Source organism: Athene cunicularia, assembly GCF_003259725.1.
Source record: "Athene cunicularia isolate RWA chromosome 2 unlocalized genomic scaffold, athCun1 chr2_part1, whole genome shotgun sequence".
NCBI lineage: Eukaryota > Metazoa > Chordata > Aves > Strigiformes > Strigidae > Athene > Athene cunicularia.
Window position 1 is genome coordinate 101,455,942 of NW_020799095.1, and position 13,452 is coordinate 101,469,393.

The 13,452-nt window shown below is 33.5% G+C and overlaps 1 protein-coding gene across 1 annotated transcript in view; it reads right to left on the bottom strand.

Moving 5' to 3' along the window:
• Positions 1 to 521: 521 nt before the first annotated feature.
• The window catches only part of SMCHD1 (structural maintenance of chromosomes flexible hinge domain containing 1), a 78,839-nt gene continuing 65,908 nt past the window's right edge, over positions 522 to 13,452 (bottom strand). The window contains exons 38-48 of the mRNA XM_026841440.1: positions 12,155 to 12,281; positions 11,865 to 11,984; positions 10,361 to 10,446; positions 9,169 to 9,291; positions 8,712 to 8,902; positions 7,832 to 7,941; positions 6,440 to 6,510; positions 4,624 to 4,795; positions 2,728 to 2,886; positions 1,932 to 2,049; positions 522 to 918 (exon numbers count right to left, since the gene is read on the bottom strand). Of these exons, the coding sequence (XP_026697241.1) occupies positions 810 to 918; positions 1,932 to 2,049; positions 2,728 to 2,886; positions 4,624 to 4,795; positions 6,440 to 6,510; positions 7,832 to 7,941; positions 8,712 to 8,902; positions 9,169 to 9,291; positions 10,361 to 10,446; positions 11,865 to 11,984; positions 12,155 to 12,281 (1,386 nt within the window). The 3' untranslated portion in view covers positions 522 to 809. The remainder of the gene's footprint in view (positions 919 to 1,931; positions 2,050 to 2,727; positions 2,887 to 4,623; positions 4,796 to 6,439; positions 6,511 to 7,831; positions 7,942 to 8,711; positions 8,903 to 9,168; positions 9,292 to 10,360; positions 10,447 to 11,864; positions 11,985 to 12,154; positions 12,282 to 13,452) is intronic.

Here is a 13,452-nt window from a genome sequence, read left to right on the forward strand (position 1 = left end):
TTTTGGTGTCAAAGACCAATTTCTGATCTCCTTAAGCAGTGAGATTTTTATGAGGGTTGTGGCAAAACAGATGTTGAGAGGTGGTTAGCATCAGTAGAGTGTTTTATCTCATTTGCACCCATGAAGTATCCCTACTCACCACTCCCTTAATCCATAAAATAGCTCCCCCCCGTAAACCTGTTGCACTTTTCATACTCACTTTGTTTTATCCACTGGCACTGTCTGAAAGAGATATGAATTTCCATGTCAACACCTTGGGCATAGCCTTAGATACTGGCTTGTTGTTAGCTGTCTAAAGACTACACACAGCTGTGGTTAGATCCCAGTATATCGACGCTCAAACACTCCCTTCTGAATTGCTATTACCTCAACAGCTCATTTATCAAAGAAGAGCAGCCCAGAAAGTTCTCTTCCCCAAGACAGCCTGGGATGCTTTTAAAATTAAAATCCAATTCCACGGCACAATCTGTTGACTTAATTATTACAATCATTTATACTGGCAATGCTTTGTATTGAAACAATTTTATTGAAAAGATTGATTTGTCATAAATAAAAAAAGATATATTTTAAACTTCTTTCACACATGAACATAAAAACTCTGAAAGCTTTTAGAAATGAAAATTAACTATACAAAAATTAGGCTATCAATGTTAAATACTTAAGTTTCTGGTACTACTAACTGAAATACATTTGTATCTTCTATCAGTATAAAAATTTTCATAGTAATGAGTCATACAACATGAATATTTCCTTTAAGTGAATGTATTCACATTTTCAATACATTGCTATTTCCAGCAAGTCTCATCAGTCTAAGCCTTTCTCTTTCGTGGAGTTCCATTAAGTTCTGAAGCGGGTATTTGCAGCAGTTGCTGTTGCTGCTGTTGCTTCTTTGTGGGAGAGGAGATCCATTCTTCTGAGCTAAACAAAACCATAGTAGAGTAGCTTATAAACCAAGCCCTTTTTTTTCTAGATATGTATATCTTTTTAATTTTTATACATATATATATATACACATATATATATATACACACACATATATTTGCTGTAACTGATGCAAAAGCACAGAGCTCCCATTTGTGCACAGCTGATTATTCTTATAATAATTTCATTGAAATGAGGAATAGCATCAGACTAATATTAGTTTAAATACACAACCACTCAAGATCTACATGTGGATAAAATAATTAAAATAAATATAAATAATAAAGAGACATAGTAATATAGTGAAAACTGATTCTGAGATTTACAGAACACAACTAAGATTTAAATAATCTCAAAAATATGACCATAGTTCAGCAAAGACAATGATGCAGTCATGAGGAGATGTAAGAACTGGAAAAGTCAGCTCCATGTAATTTTAAAGATACAGACTTACAGATCTCTATGATTGTTTTTCCTGTGTGTACAAATGCTCATTAGCCATAGAGGCAATGCAGAAGTAAATACACAGGTGAAGAGATAAAATGTGTTAAATACTGTACCACCTCAGAGTTACTTAGAAAAATTAGGTTAGAATGATTCTTTCTCTGTTCTGTAAGAATAATTCTTTGTCTGTTCATCTGCCCAGTATTTGACACTGAACCTTAAGAGTTTACAGACCAAGCCATCTCAAATATTTTGGGCATGTAATACAGTTGAATATACCACAAAATACAGGGAATGTGAATGCATAAAAATGCCAATCAGCTCATAAAGAGAAACAGAGTAAGAATTAGCAACCAATTCTTTATATCAAGCTTAAATGACAGCAGAAACTTCAGAGGAAATGAAAAATTACCTTGAAAATCAGCCTTATGCAAACTCTACTCATTGTTTGTTATTGTACACAAATACAAATTGAAAAAAAAAATCTCCCATGGAAAAAAACCAATTAGTTTTAGCTTTGAATTCAGAATATGGGAAAGTAATGACTAGATTCAGAATAGACTTACCTATACAATTTTTTTACTGTTTCTCTTCGCATTCTTTTAGAAGGGATGGGGGTGTCAGACATATCTAACAGTATAGGCTGAAGTAATGATTCAGTGACTTTATCTGATGGAGTCATACCTATGAAAAAATTGCAAGTAAGAACAAATTAAAAAATATATTGATCCTATTGGTTATAAATGGGCTCTGTAACAGTAGTGTTAAAACTCTGAAGTAAGGCTTTAGACATGTCATAAATTTTAGTTACCTTATGTCTGAAACTAAGTTCAAAGATGAGAGGCAAAACCATTTATTTATAGTTGTCACAGAATGTTTTTTTAAATATATTTTGAAGTATCATAAATTATTTGATATTGACTAAGAAATACTATCCTTGTGGAATTAGAGGTGTTTCTTTTTATAGTACAATGTTTTGTTTGTGTTTCCCTAGCAAAAGCAATTCAGCTCTTCAGAGTAATTTCAAAAGGAATGTCAATGTTCTCTACCACTTGGCCAGCCTGACTAATAGTTATATAATCTCATATTAGTGAGATCATAGTTTCGTGTTCACAGGACACTAACTGACCATTTGTAATATTTGAACAGATTACAGGGTAGTGCTGGTCTATGCAATATCCACAGCAACATACTACATACAGTTTTTCTGTTCTTTCCCTAAGAGCTTAGAGATGTCTCATTTTAATTTCAACAACCTTCCTTCATAGTTTGAACTTGTTAGTTTGTAAGAGTAGAATACATCTGGATGCAGTCAACAGTTCGCCTCCTTTAGGACACCAAAAATACAATACAATAACCTACCCAATTTTTGTTCTATTAGCTTGAGGTTTTTCTCTTGTTCGGCAAGTTCTTGTTTTTTCTTTTGCATTTCTGGAGTGTTAAGTGACTGCAAATGTACACCAAGGTCCTTATTCACATTATCAAGTTTCACTACTGCTGCACGGTACTGCTGAAGAAGATCTAATTGAAGAATAAAATAATAAAGCACAAACCAGTAAATAAGTGGTCATTTTGATTTTGAAGAGTACAGATACAATTCAGACAACTTATAAGATTCACAAGAAAACATATCTTTCAAAAGCACTACTTAAAAAAACACCACCCAAACTTATAGTGGACCAGTGGCTGTTCCTAGAATGACTGTAAAGACAAACTGGGAAATAAAAAACCCAAACAGTGAACTCTGAAAATGACACGGCAGACAGGTATTTATTTACACATCTTGTCGCTTGTGTGCTCCAAGCTGAATTGTCTACCTTTGATGCTGTTAAATGTGCTTGCATTATGTTTTGCTTTTAGTGCTACACAGCTGAAGCTTGTATTACTGACTTGAATTCTAGTCCACCTTGTGGAACAAGAGAAGATTTACTGAGTTTCACTTTGTCCCACCTACAGAAATTTAAACAAGGAAACAGCAGTAGACTCAGGTAAACAAGGACGTATTTTGCTGACAATCTTTGTTCCTCTTAACATATGAGATGAAGAATTTTTTTGTCGAGGCATTGAATAAATATGTCTGGTAATAAAGAAAGGGTTCAAGCATGTTAGCCCAGGCTCATTCATTTTAGTTGGTGGTGAATATGAGGCAGCTTGCACAAAGCTTAACTGAACAGTAAATTACCTTACATCTGCCACAGGGTGAAAGCATTTACATAGTTACTGCAGACTGGCAGAAGGCACTGTTAATTCTTAGTACGGTTTATTTTAGACGTACCTTGTCACAGTCTGTAATCACAGTTTAACTACTATATTTTATGGTACAAACACAGAAGTGCAGCAAGCCAGAGCTAATATTAATTTAGTTCAAAACAAGTCTTGTGTAATAAGGTGCTGTCCTTTATATGGAATTTCACTATTATTTTCCTTTAAATGTCTAGTAGATATCCAAATGCAATTAAAACACGCCCTTTTCTTCTACCATGATTGTTCTTGTACTAAATTATAGACAATTCCAATTTAATTCACACTGGGTAATAACTGAATTCAACAATTGAAAATGTGATGATAGACAAATATGAAGTGTGTTAAACCCAGCAGATGTCAGTGTGTAGCTGAAATGCTTACTATGTTTTTCCTACACATAATGTATTTTTAGCAAAATGCTGAGGAAAGACATTTTTAGTCTTTTTTCTCCCTCAACTGGTCAATGTTAAGTAGTTTGCTCATATATAAGGCTACTCCAACAGGCACATGCACTCTCTCTCCCGCTCTCCCTCCACCCCTCTTCATCGCACATTTCTAGGAATATTGTAATGGAAAAACTTCAAGTCTTTTTCAAAACTTTTGAAAATTAAGTATTTAAGATCAACCTTATTTGAGAATAAGACTTTTCAATATTTTACAAATCATGTTACATGTCAGAAGCTGCCATCTTTTAACTTAACTTATAACCTTTATTCTGAAACGAATAATCCAAGCACACGATGAAATGTAAGTGATCCCACAGGAAATCTAAAGTATCTTCTTGTTAGAGAAATAATGTAGATGATGTTGTGCATGACTCTGATGGGGTCAGGAATTTTTCTACTACTGCTTCATAGAGCTTACTTGCACATAGGACATTGTACAGGTCATATTTCTCAAAATAACTTCATGGTAAATTGAAGTTTTCCTTTCTACATTACATAAGAGAATAACTAATGTAGACAAGCAATACCATTTTATAAGTTCTGCATTTTCATTACTTCACTAACCCACCTATCTGTCCAGATAAAGTCGAGTAAAGTTTTGGCATGGGTGCTCCAAATACCATTCCTCTGAGTTTGTCCATTGGAGGAGCTTTATTCTGGAGGCCTCCAAATTTTCCATTGCTGCGAATCCTGTCTCCTTCCCTAGTCAGCAAAGTAGGGCAATGTGTAATTTTTACAACCTACACAGGTATAAAAAGTGATACTAAGTTAGTAACTTCATGGAAAATCTAAGTTTTCAGCAATGCTGTTGCAATCTTTCAACTACAGTGCAGCTTGTTCTCTAATGAGAATGTATTTTATAAAATTACATCTCATGACTTTTGCTTTCAAGTAGCAGAATGCATATACAGATGTTGTTATTTATGAAGACTATTTTTTTGTGTGTGTGTCCTTGGATTTTAACAGAATTCTGGAGGCAGAATTTAGATCTATACTGGAAAAAAGCTAATTTGTCAACTTATACTATGAAGTAATGGCAATAAACATTAGTGTTGATAAAAAATGCGAACATTTGCTCAATTATTTGATGAAGATGGCTTTATATTTCTTTCAAACGCACAAGATTTAAAGCATCTGAATTCCAAGAGATTTACTACTTATAATGTATTCAATAGAACTTCCAATATAGTTGATGAAATTTACCTGTGGTGGGTGATTGAAAGAAATGGGGTGACAGACTAACCCAAGTGAAATGACCCAGGCCTCATGTTGAGAAATGACCACATATAGTAACTCCTTTTCCTGAACAGACACAGATGGTCAGTCTCCTAACACTGATTAACAACCGAGATCTGACTTTCCTGTCTCTTCTGTTTGATTTTGCAGTAAAAATATAAATACTTTTTGATGAAAGAAGTACATACAGTCTTTACAGTTGAAAAAATGGTAGCTATTTGTTCATGTGATGGACACTGAGATGGTTATACCACACGATGAAATTAAAAATATTAATGTCAATCATCTGTTTTTTACTATATCTGTATTTCTGAGACACTCTTTGGAAACATTCAAGACAGTCTTCCCAGGTTACCAGCTAGTGGTAGCCAGTAAAAAGGGAATGGAATCACAGAGTAAGAGCTGGTCAGGCCTAGAGCACAGAGCAGGAAATCTATGCTGCACTGACTGTGAAAGATCAAAGCAGGCAACCAAATTTAGATGCCACCACAGTTTCATATTAACTTGATGTTCTCTTAAGAACATCAGCACAATTTTGTATACTTCTGGAGAGGGAAAAAAAAAAAAAGAAAGAATATCCTGCCCCAAGAGCTTAATGTTTAATCAGTACAGTTCTATGTTCTTATGCTGAATCATTATTTCAATTTTAGCAAACTCATAAGCTGAAAGTGCCTAGTGTCAGGACTTCCTCAGAGACTACTGTCTTCTAAAATGTGTCCCATTAAAACTAAATAAAATGGGTCAGAAAAAGATCTAGCAAGTTTCACAAAGATTTTATGTATTTTAGTGGATCTGAAATGTCCTCATGTGTATCAAACTCCTGTGTTTTATTATACATACAGGGACTAGGAAAGTACAGAAAAACTTGCATTTAACACTAACAGCAAAATTAAAAATGTTTAAAAACATGGTCCTGTACTTTATGGCAGCATTCACATAATGGAATTTGTTGAACGGAGGCAATTTTGTCAGTGCCAATAATAAATATTTCATTCACTGTGAAGTGCATCAAGACCTATAGCCAGTCAAGCACACTTACAGCTAAAGCAACATTAAACATAGCAATTATTCTAAGTTTGTAATGTATTAAATGTGTAGCTATGCAATACATTTGTTTTTTAAAAAAATCAAGAATTACTGAAACATACCTCTTTTCTGTAATGGTTGGCAGCATCCAAGTTATCTATAATGATAGTGTCACCCAAGAGCATCCCAAACACTGAAAAATGTAATTTTTTGAACAATGAATTTCTTCTGCAACAAAAAATCCTGATTTTTGAAAAATCAATTCTGAGGCATCATTATTACAACTTTTCAGATAAGTGCAAGGAAAATAGCACGTGCATGATCTTTTTTTCAGTGAAATTTTACTCGGAGATTGAGAGAAATAGTCAACCTTCTGTTTTCATCAAATAATTAATAAAGAAAAACATTAGTAAGTTTAATTGCCTTATGGCATAATTGTCTGTATTTTCCAAAGTACTCCCTTGGTATTTTACATTTACATTTATAAAGACCTACATAAGAAAATCCCAAGTTTTAGGAAATTATATAAATTATTTTTTTAAGTCCTCCTTGAATTGTGTTCTCAGTTCCCTAATATGTTTCCTAATATTCAGTGGGTGATCAAAGAAAAAAACATTCACAGACTGATGATCCAACTGAGTTGAAGACTTTTCTTCTGCTAATAACAGACAGTTCTATACAAAGTCTAACCTGATGTAGCCCTGCATGAGGTGTGCCAAGCAAGGGGTTTTTTAAATTCCCCCAAGAGACCCAAAGAGGAATTTATAAAGTCTCTGACAACATCTAACTTTCTGGAAATAAACTGGACTAAAAATTGTTTGTTGTTAACACTAGAGAGGAATATTGTGATACTGGGAAGTTGTGAAGTAAATTGAAAAACTTATTCAACTAATTACAGATTCCAACTCTCCATTTAAAGGAGTAGGTCTACTTAAGCAAAACGTGTAGGAAAAGGTAGGTACCACTGCACTGTTAGAAAGAGCAAGAGGATAATGGTTCCCTAAACTGAAATCTACATAAAAATTGAAATCTGCTTCTTATTGTACCTATTTAAACATAATATATAGAGTCGTTTACAGTTTGGTCTAAGTGTACATAATCCTATGCATTACATGTTTTTCAGAGGAACAGGACTGGAAAAACAGCCTGACAAAAAGCAGTAAATTCTGCAATGTGAAAATAGTATCGTGATTGTCAGTTTCTGCTCACAGGAGCTTGGGAATAAGATACTGCTGCAGTAATTAAAAAAACCTAAAAACTTCAAGTATATATAGTAGAGAAAAAAAAAAAGACAATAAGCAGAAGACAGTGGTCACTGCTGAAATTTTCACAACTGCTGTTTGCAAATATTTAATGCTAGTGTCATCCTCTTTTAACCAGCAGACCTCACAAGGAAAGTATACTGGTATTTGCAAATGTCTCATTAGACTACTGAATGGATAATGATTTATGATGTTTCTGTATTTAATTTATTAAAAAGAAATGTTACAAACAATTTCTTTAATACCATTTACCTGTTTGACAATGCTCTACATTATCTGGAAATGTTAACAGATCTCTGGCAAACACAGGATTTCCAATAGGTCTGAAGAAGATTTTTCCATTTCTTAAATGAGGTAATGGCCTAGTTAAAGAAAGCAGAGAGTGAGGGAGAAAAGAAGAGAAAAAAGACATTTGTACTTAGTTCATTATTGCTGATGACAATCCAGTCAGAAATCTCAAATTGAATTGAATGCATCTTAACACTTCCATCACATTAGGTGCAAAGTGAGCACAACATTACTGGAAATGTCATTATTAAAGATGCTTTGGTAAAACACTAATTTGTAATGAGACATATATCCAACAAATTCATATGACTAATTTTATCGTCAAGTTTTAATATACTATTTTATTAAAATTGAGATTTTGGACCTTACAAATATATCTGCACATCAGATCTTTTATAAAAGGCATTCTTTATGATTTTAGCAGTTATCTTCATAAGCAAATTATTTTCAGGCATGGAATGATATTTCCCTTTATCTTCCAGGGAACCAAAACAGCAGAATGAATTTCTATTACTACACATGATTTTAGGGAATGTACTCCAAAATTGGATTTTTAAAAAAGTCAGAATTTGAAGCACTAGAAAATATACAAAAGTGAAGAAAAAAAAGGTAGATTGTCTATCTTTTTAATAGAAACACCCTATAAAGAACAATGCACGTCACTTAAAGATATAGAGCTAGTTTCAGCTAACATTAAATGACATTACTGTTTCATATAATTATGAAGCCAGAAATTCGATATTTCAAATCTTTAGTAGAAGTTTTAAAGCCAAATTAGACAAAAAAAAAAAAGTTGAAGTAGTATGTAATACAAGAGCAGAAGTTTCATTGTTTTTTCCTCTACCTGTTCCAATCAGGCAGTGTCTTCTTGTAAATAGAATCAAGGGGTAACACTTGTTGTCGGCCTTGAGTTTCATCAAAAATAGAACGAGCGGCTTCAGTAGTCAACGTGACTACACAGTCCATGTCACTTGCCAAATGCCAAGAGATGACTTTCGCTGCTTCATTGTCCTCAATTTGAGCCAAATGTGCAATCTGTACCACAGAAGTTAGAACAGTCAAAACAGAAGCCAAGACCACCTCCTCTTTTCATACTCATCGCAATCATCCTGCATCTTCAATCACACATTTAATTACCCTGTTGTTGGTGCTAAGAGTTGGTCATCTGATGGGCTGAGAATGCTCTCTTCTTTATAATACCCCTCAGAAATTACTTGCATATTTGGTTGGCTAATTTTCCACCACTACCACTTCCTGGAGCTAATAAAATTCATTTGAAGGCTCTTTGAGAGAAAACTCACCTTGCCTAAAATATCCTGGTTGCCTTTTGGATAGTTTGGGAGAGTACAAGTTCGCCTTGGCTGTTTCATTACTCCTTCTTGATCCAACATCTTTTGTTTTATAAGAGAATCCACATACTGAAGCTGAGAATTTAAATTTAAAGTTAGAAGCATATACCATTTGGCTGAGCTGCAGAAGTAGCTACTTTACCTGTTGTCAATCAAGTTCCTAATAAAAAAACATTCAATAATCTGAAACAGACTCTTGATATCTAGGGGACCACTGCATATAATCTCAGAGGAGAGCAAAAAGAGTCACACTGCAATTGTGACCATAAACTTTATCACCTTTTTTTTAAAAGTCTTCAGAGAGCTTTTCACAAAGAGCTACTAGAGCTTAATTAGAGCTAAAACTGAAGAAAGTTTAAAACAGCAGTAAGAGACAACCACAAATACACAAAAAGAAATCAAAAAAGAAGGGAACTATGTCCAGGGCCAAAAAATTTAGCCAGCAGGGGGATCTTGGGTATCATGATTGCATAATGTGTAGAATTTAATTCTTGTGATGACTGTAACACTTGTTTTTATTTGATCTGAACATAACTAATTGTTTACATTTTTTCCCCCAAGAAGTAGTTTTTAAACCATGAAGCTGTTTTAAACACCAGTAAGTAGTTTGAAAACTTTCTTTAAAAAGTTTCTTTATAATTGTATCTTCATGGGAAATTAGCAATGGGGTACATTGCCTTGAATCCTTCAAGCTTACTTTTACATCAACTTTGGTGGTAACATGAAACTCTCTAATTCTCTGAAAAGAAGTGTTCTCCTTTGGTCTACTTACTCCGGAATACATCCAGGGTATACTGACCAGCCTGAAAAAACCCATTATGAAAACTAGCAGTACCAGTAATACAAATGGTAACCTTAGCAGAAAGGCAAAACCAAGATCAGGATATAAAAAAGAAGGTTTCTTATTTCTCTAGCAGTTTCTTTAATAGATAGTCACATTAGCACAACAGTAAAAAAAAATAAAATATTTGTTTGGTATTGATCCACAAAATTTCCTCATGGTATAAATTTTCAGGGTTTTGGTAACAGGTGCTTGTGTATATGTCAGTGTGATTCAACAATGTTATATAATGATACCGATTTCATATTAAGATTAGATTTATTTTTAAGATGTTATGAAGTTTAGTTAAGAAATAAACCATACTGTGTTTGTCTGTGGTAATTCAATTTGGTGTTTTTTCAGTTCATTCTTCAGGTGAGTTTCTCTTGTTTCAGCTTCTTTAACCTGACCTGAAACCAATAAAATTAACAGAGTAAGGAAATATTAAAAAGCAAGGGAACACTTCTCATCTCACAGAACTTGTTAAAACTTTCAGAATTATGCCACCCATAGCTGATCCTATCTCCTTCTTAATTTCAGCAGAGAATATCAGGATTTGTCCACAAAGATCTTGTGATTTGTCCAGCTTCTAAGCAGTTTCAGCAGCTGCCATCTCCTTCAGCTTCAGGAAGCCATAGGGCAGTCCTTAGATCAGTTTGTGAATGTAAGCCCTTTTTCCTTTTCATCCTCAATTATCCTTCCAAATGTTTCTCCAACAGGAAAAATGGCAAGAGGGAAGAGTGGTAGCTGGCAATGCCCTCTTTTGTCTTTTATATGGGACACCACTTTCCAGACACTGTTTCCTCAACTCTCATATCTGAACTGAAGCAATTTTGAAAACAAATGACTGAACAAGTGAGTTGCTTTCCAGTCTCTCTATTCAACACTCTAATATATTTGGAAATGTTATTCAAGCATAATGTTGTGCTCTGACTTACTCTCTAGAAATGTGCAAAAATTCTGCAAATAGAAAACCAAACCTTTTTGCCTTTCACACTGGAATTCAGGAATTTGCATCCATAACAGAAATATGCAGTAAACAAGTAATAAAAACATAGCCCTGTACTAAAATTACAGGAAACAGTATCTTCTAATTCCAGCATACTTTATTCACACTTATTGATTACTTTAAAAAAAGGTTCAAAATGTATCTATTAAAACAAACCTCCTGATCAACAGACAGGATAGTTTAAAGAAAACAATAATGCAAAGAAAACATTTCCTTCATCTCTCCCATTCCCATAACCACTGCCCTCACACTGCTCTGCCATTTAACACACTTTATAAAGCATTACATTTACTGAAGAACAGAGATAAACAATGAATAGCTAACAAAATACTTTTGAATAATGTTAATAATGTACATAGGGTCAGATGTGGGAGGAAAAAGTAATGTTTTGAATATATAAGACTAACTTTTGTGAGGAGGATTATCTGTAGTTCATTCACTAAAATTGTTTTTAGGCAACTGTTGAATTTCCAGATGGATGAGCCTTCACACATTCACTGCAAAGATGGAAGTGCAAGGCAGTCATAGAAAAAAAAAAAATAAAACCAGACCACCAACTTCAGTGTTTTATTCCTCTTTTTGACAGTTCTGACATAAGATGTTCTACCTCAAATCAAGACCCTTTACAGGTAGATCCATCCAAATAACTAGATGCTTCCCTGCTAATGCAAAGATTTACTCCCTTCTGCTCCCTTCTAATTACTGTATCTCATTATTTCAGTATTGAATTTTCTCCCCCTCTCTATATTCTCAAAGTTATTAAAGGAAAAAAAAAGTTTAATTCCCAGGAAATTTTTTTATATATTTGATTGAACTTACATTTCATTTCAGTTACAAGCTGATTTGTAGTATCAAACCAATTTCTGTAAACACCTATGGACTGAGATAATTGGTCTCTCTCCCTTGTAAGTGTTGCCATCTGTTGCTGCTTCTTGAAATCTACAGAAATAAATATATACATGTTTAGAAGAAAATACAGTAACATACTTAGCTGGTTTAAACACCAGTACAAATCTATTAAGCTATTCCACAGTTCTGAAGAGGTATTATGGATCTAAGAATAGTTGGTTCTAAGGAAAAGCAAGCATTTTAGAGTAATTGAGACATACCATTGTAAAACATAAATGACAAACAATATGGTTCCAAAGGTTTTTTCAAAGCTGGCAGATCTGGCTCAAATACAAGAATATATTCAGTGCTATCTCTTCCAGGACTGTTTTCAGCCAGCACTAGATTCTAATAAAACAAACAAACATACATATATAAGTTTATATTCACTCTTGAGATAATACACAAAATAAACATTCTTCAAATACTAAATTTTATAAGATACCTAACATGATGTCTATACAATATCATTACAGTTTTAAATATCAGCTTGGAAATGCCTTTTACACCTAATAAAGAGAAGTAAAAGACAAAGATTTAGCAGTAACTATTTTATTATTTAAGAATTAAGATTGCCATTTTACCTGTTTAAAGTCTTACTATTTCTGGCTATATATTTAAGAAACATATGCTCAGAAAAAAAATATACTCTGCACTGTCCCACAGGCAAGATTTCCTTGGATGTACTTCATTCAGCATGTGAACAAATGCAAATGTAACATTAAAAAGAAAGACCCAAAGCAGAAACAAGGAGAAGGAAAAATAAACTATTCCCAGTGCTGAGTTAAAGTTACTGCTGTTACCATGGAAGTAGACAGCAGGTCCCAAATGAATGAACTATATCCAAACAAAAACATGAACATCCTATTTTGTATCAATTCCTTATTGAAAAGACAAACTAAATTCTTCACCTTTCTTTACAAACACAGGAAATATAAACCCATAAGAAATGGTAAACAGAAATAAAATTAGTATAGGTAATATCCAAATGTGCTGTTACTTTGGGAAAGGTATCATGCATAAAATGAAAAATGCTTATAATAAAACTCATACTGTTTCCACCTTTAACATGTAGAAATTGCTACTCAACTGGCCAAATCAAGAGAGGTGGTTGCAGCCTAAAAGAAGAGATAGATATATAACCTTCAAAGATAGTCTTCATGGCTTTCAAAAATATTGCAGCTACATATTTAATCAGGAGAAGTCTACAGTGGAAATATATTTTCCTTAGAAAATTTATACTAATAAAAATCTAAACATTTTCCTTCATTAAACAAGTTTACTATTCCTGAATCTCAGTGTAAGGGTAAACATGTCAGATTATCAGCTTCATTACATTGATGCTAATTGCACATAATTATATTTATGAACAAGAAGGAACAATTTAAAGATACTTGAAAAATCACTAGTGTGTCCCCTCCCCATTACTAGTCATATGAAAAGTACATTACATTACAACCAAAAAATCTTTTCCATGTTGGCATTGTGAGTTGTTTAAAGTCACAGAACTCAGTATAAA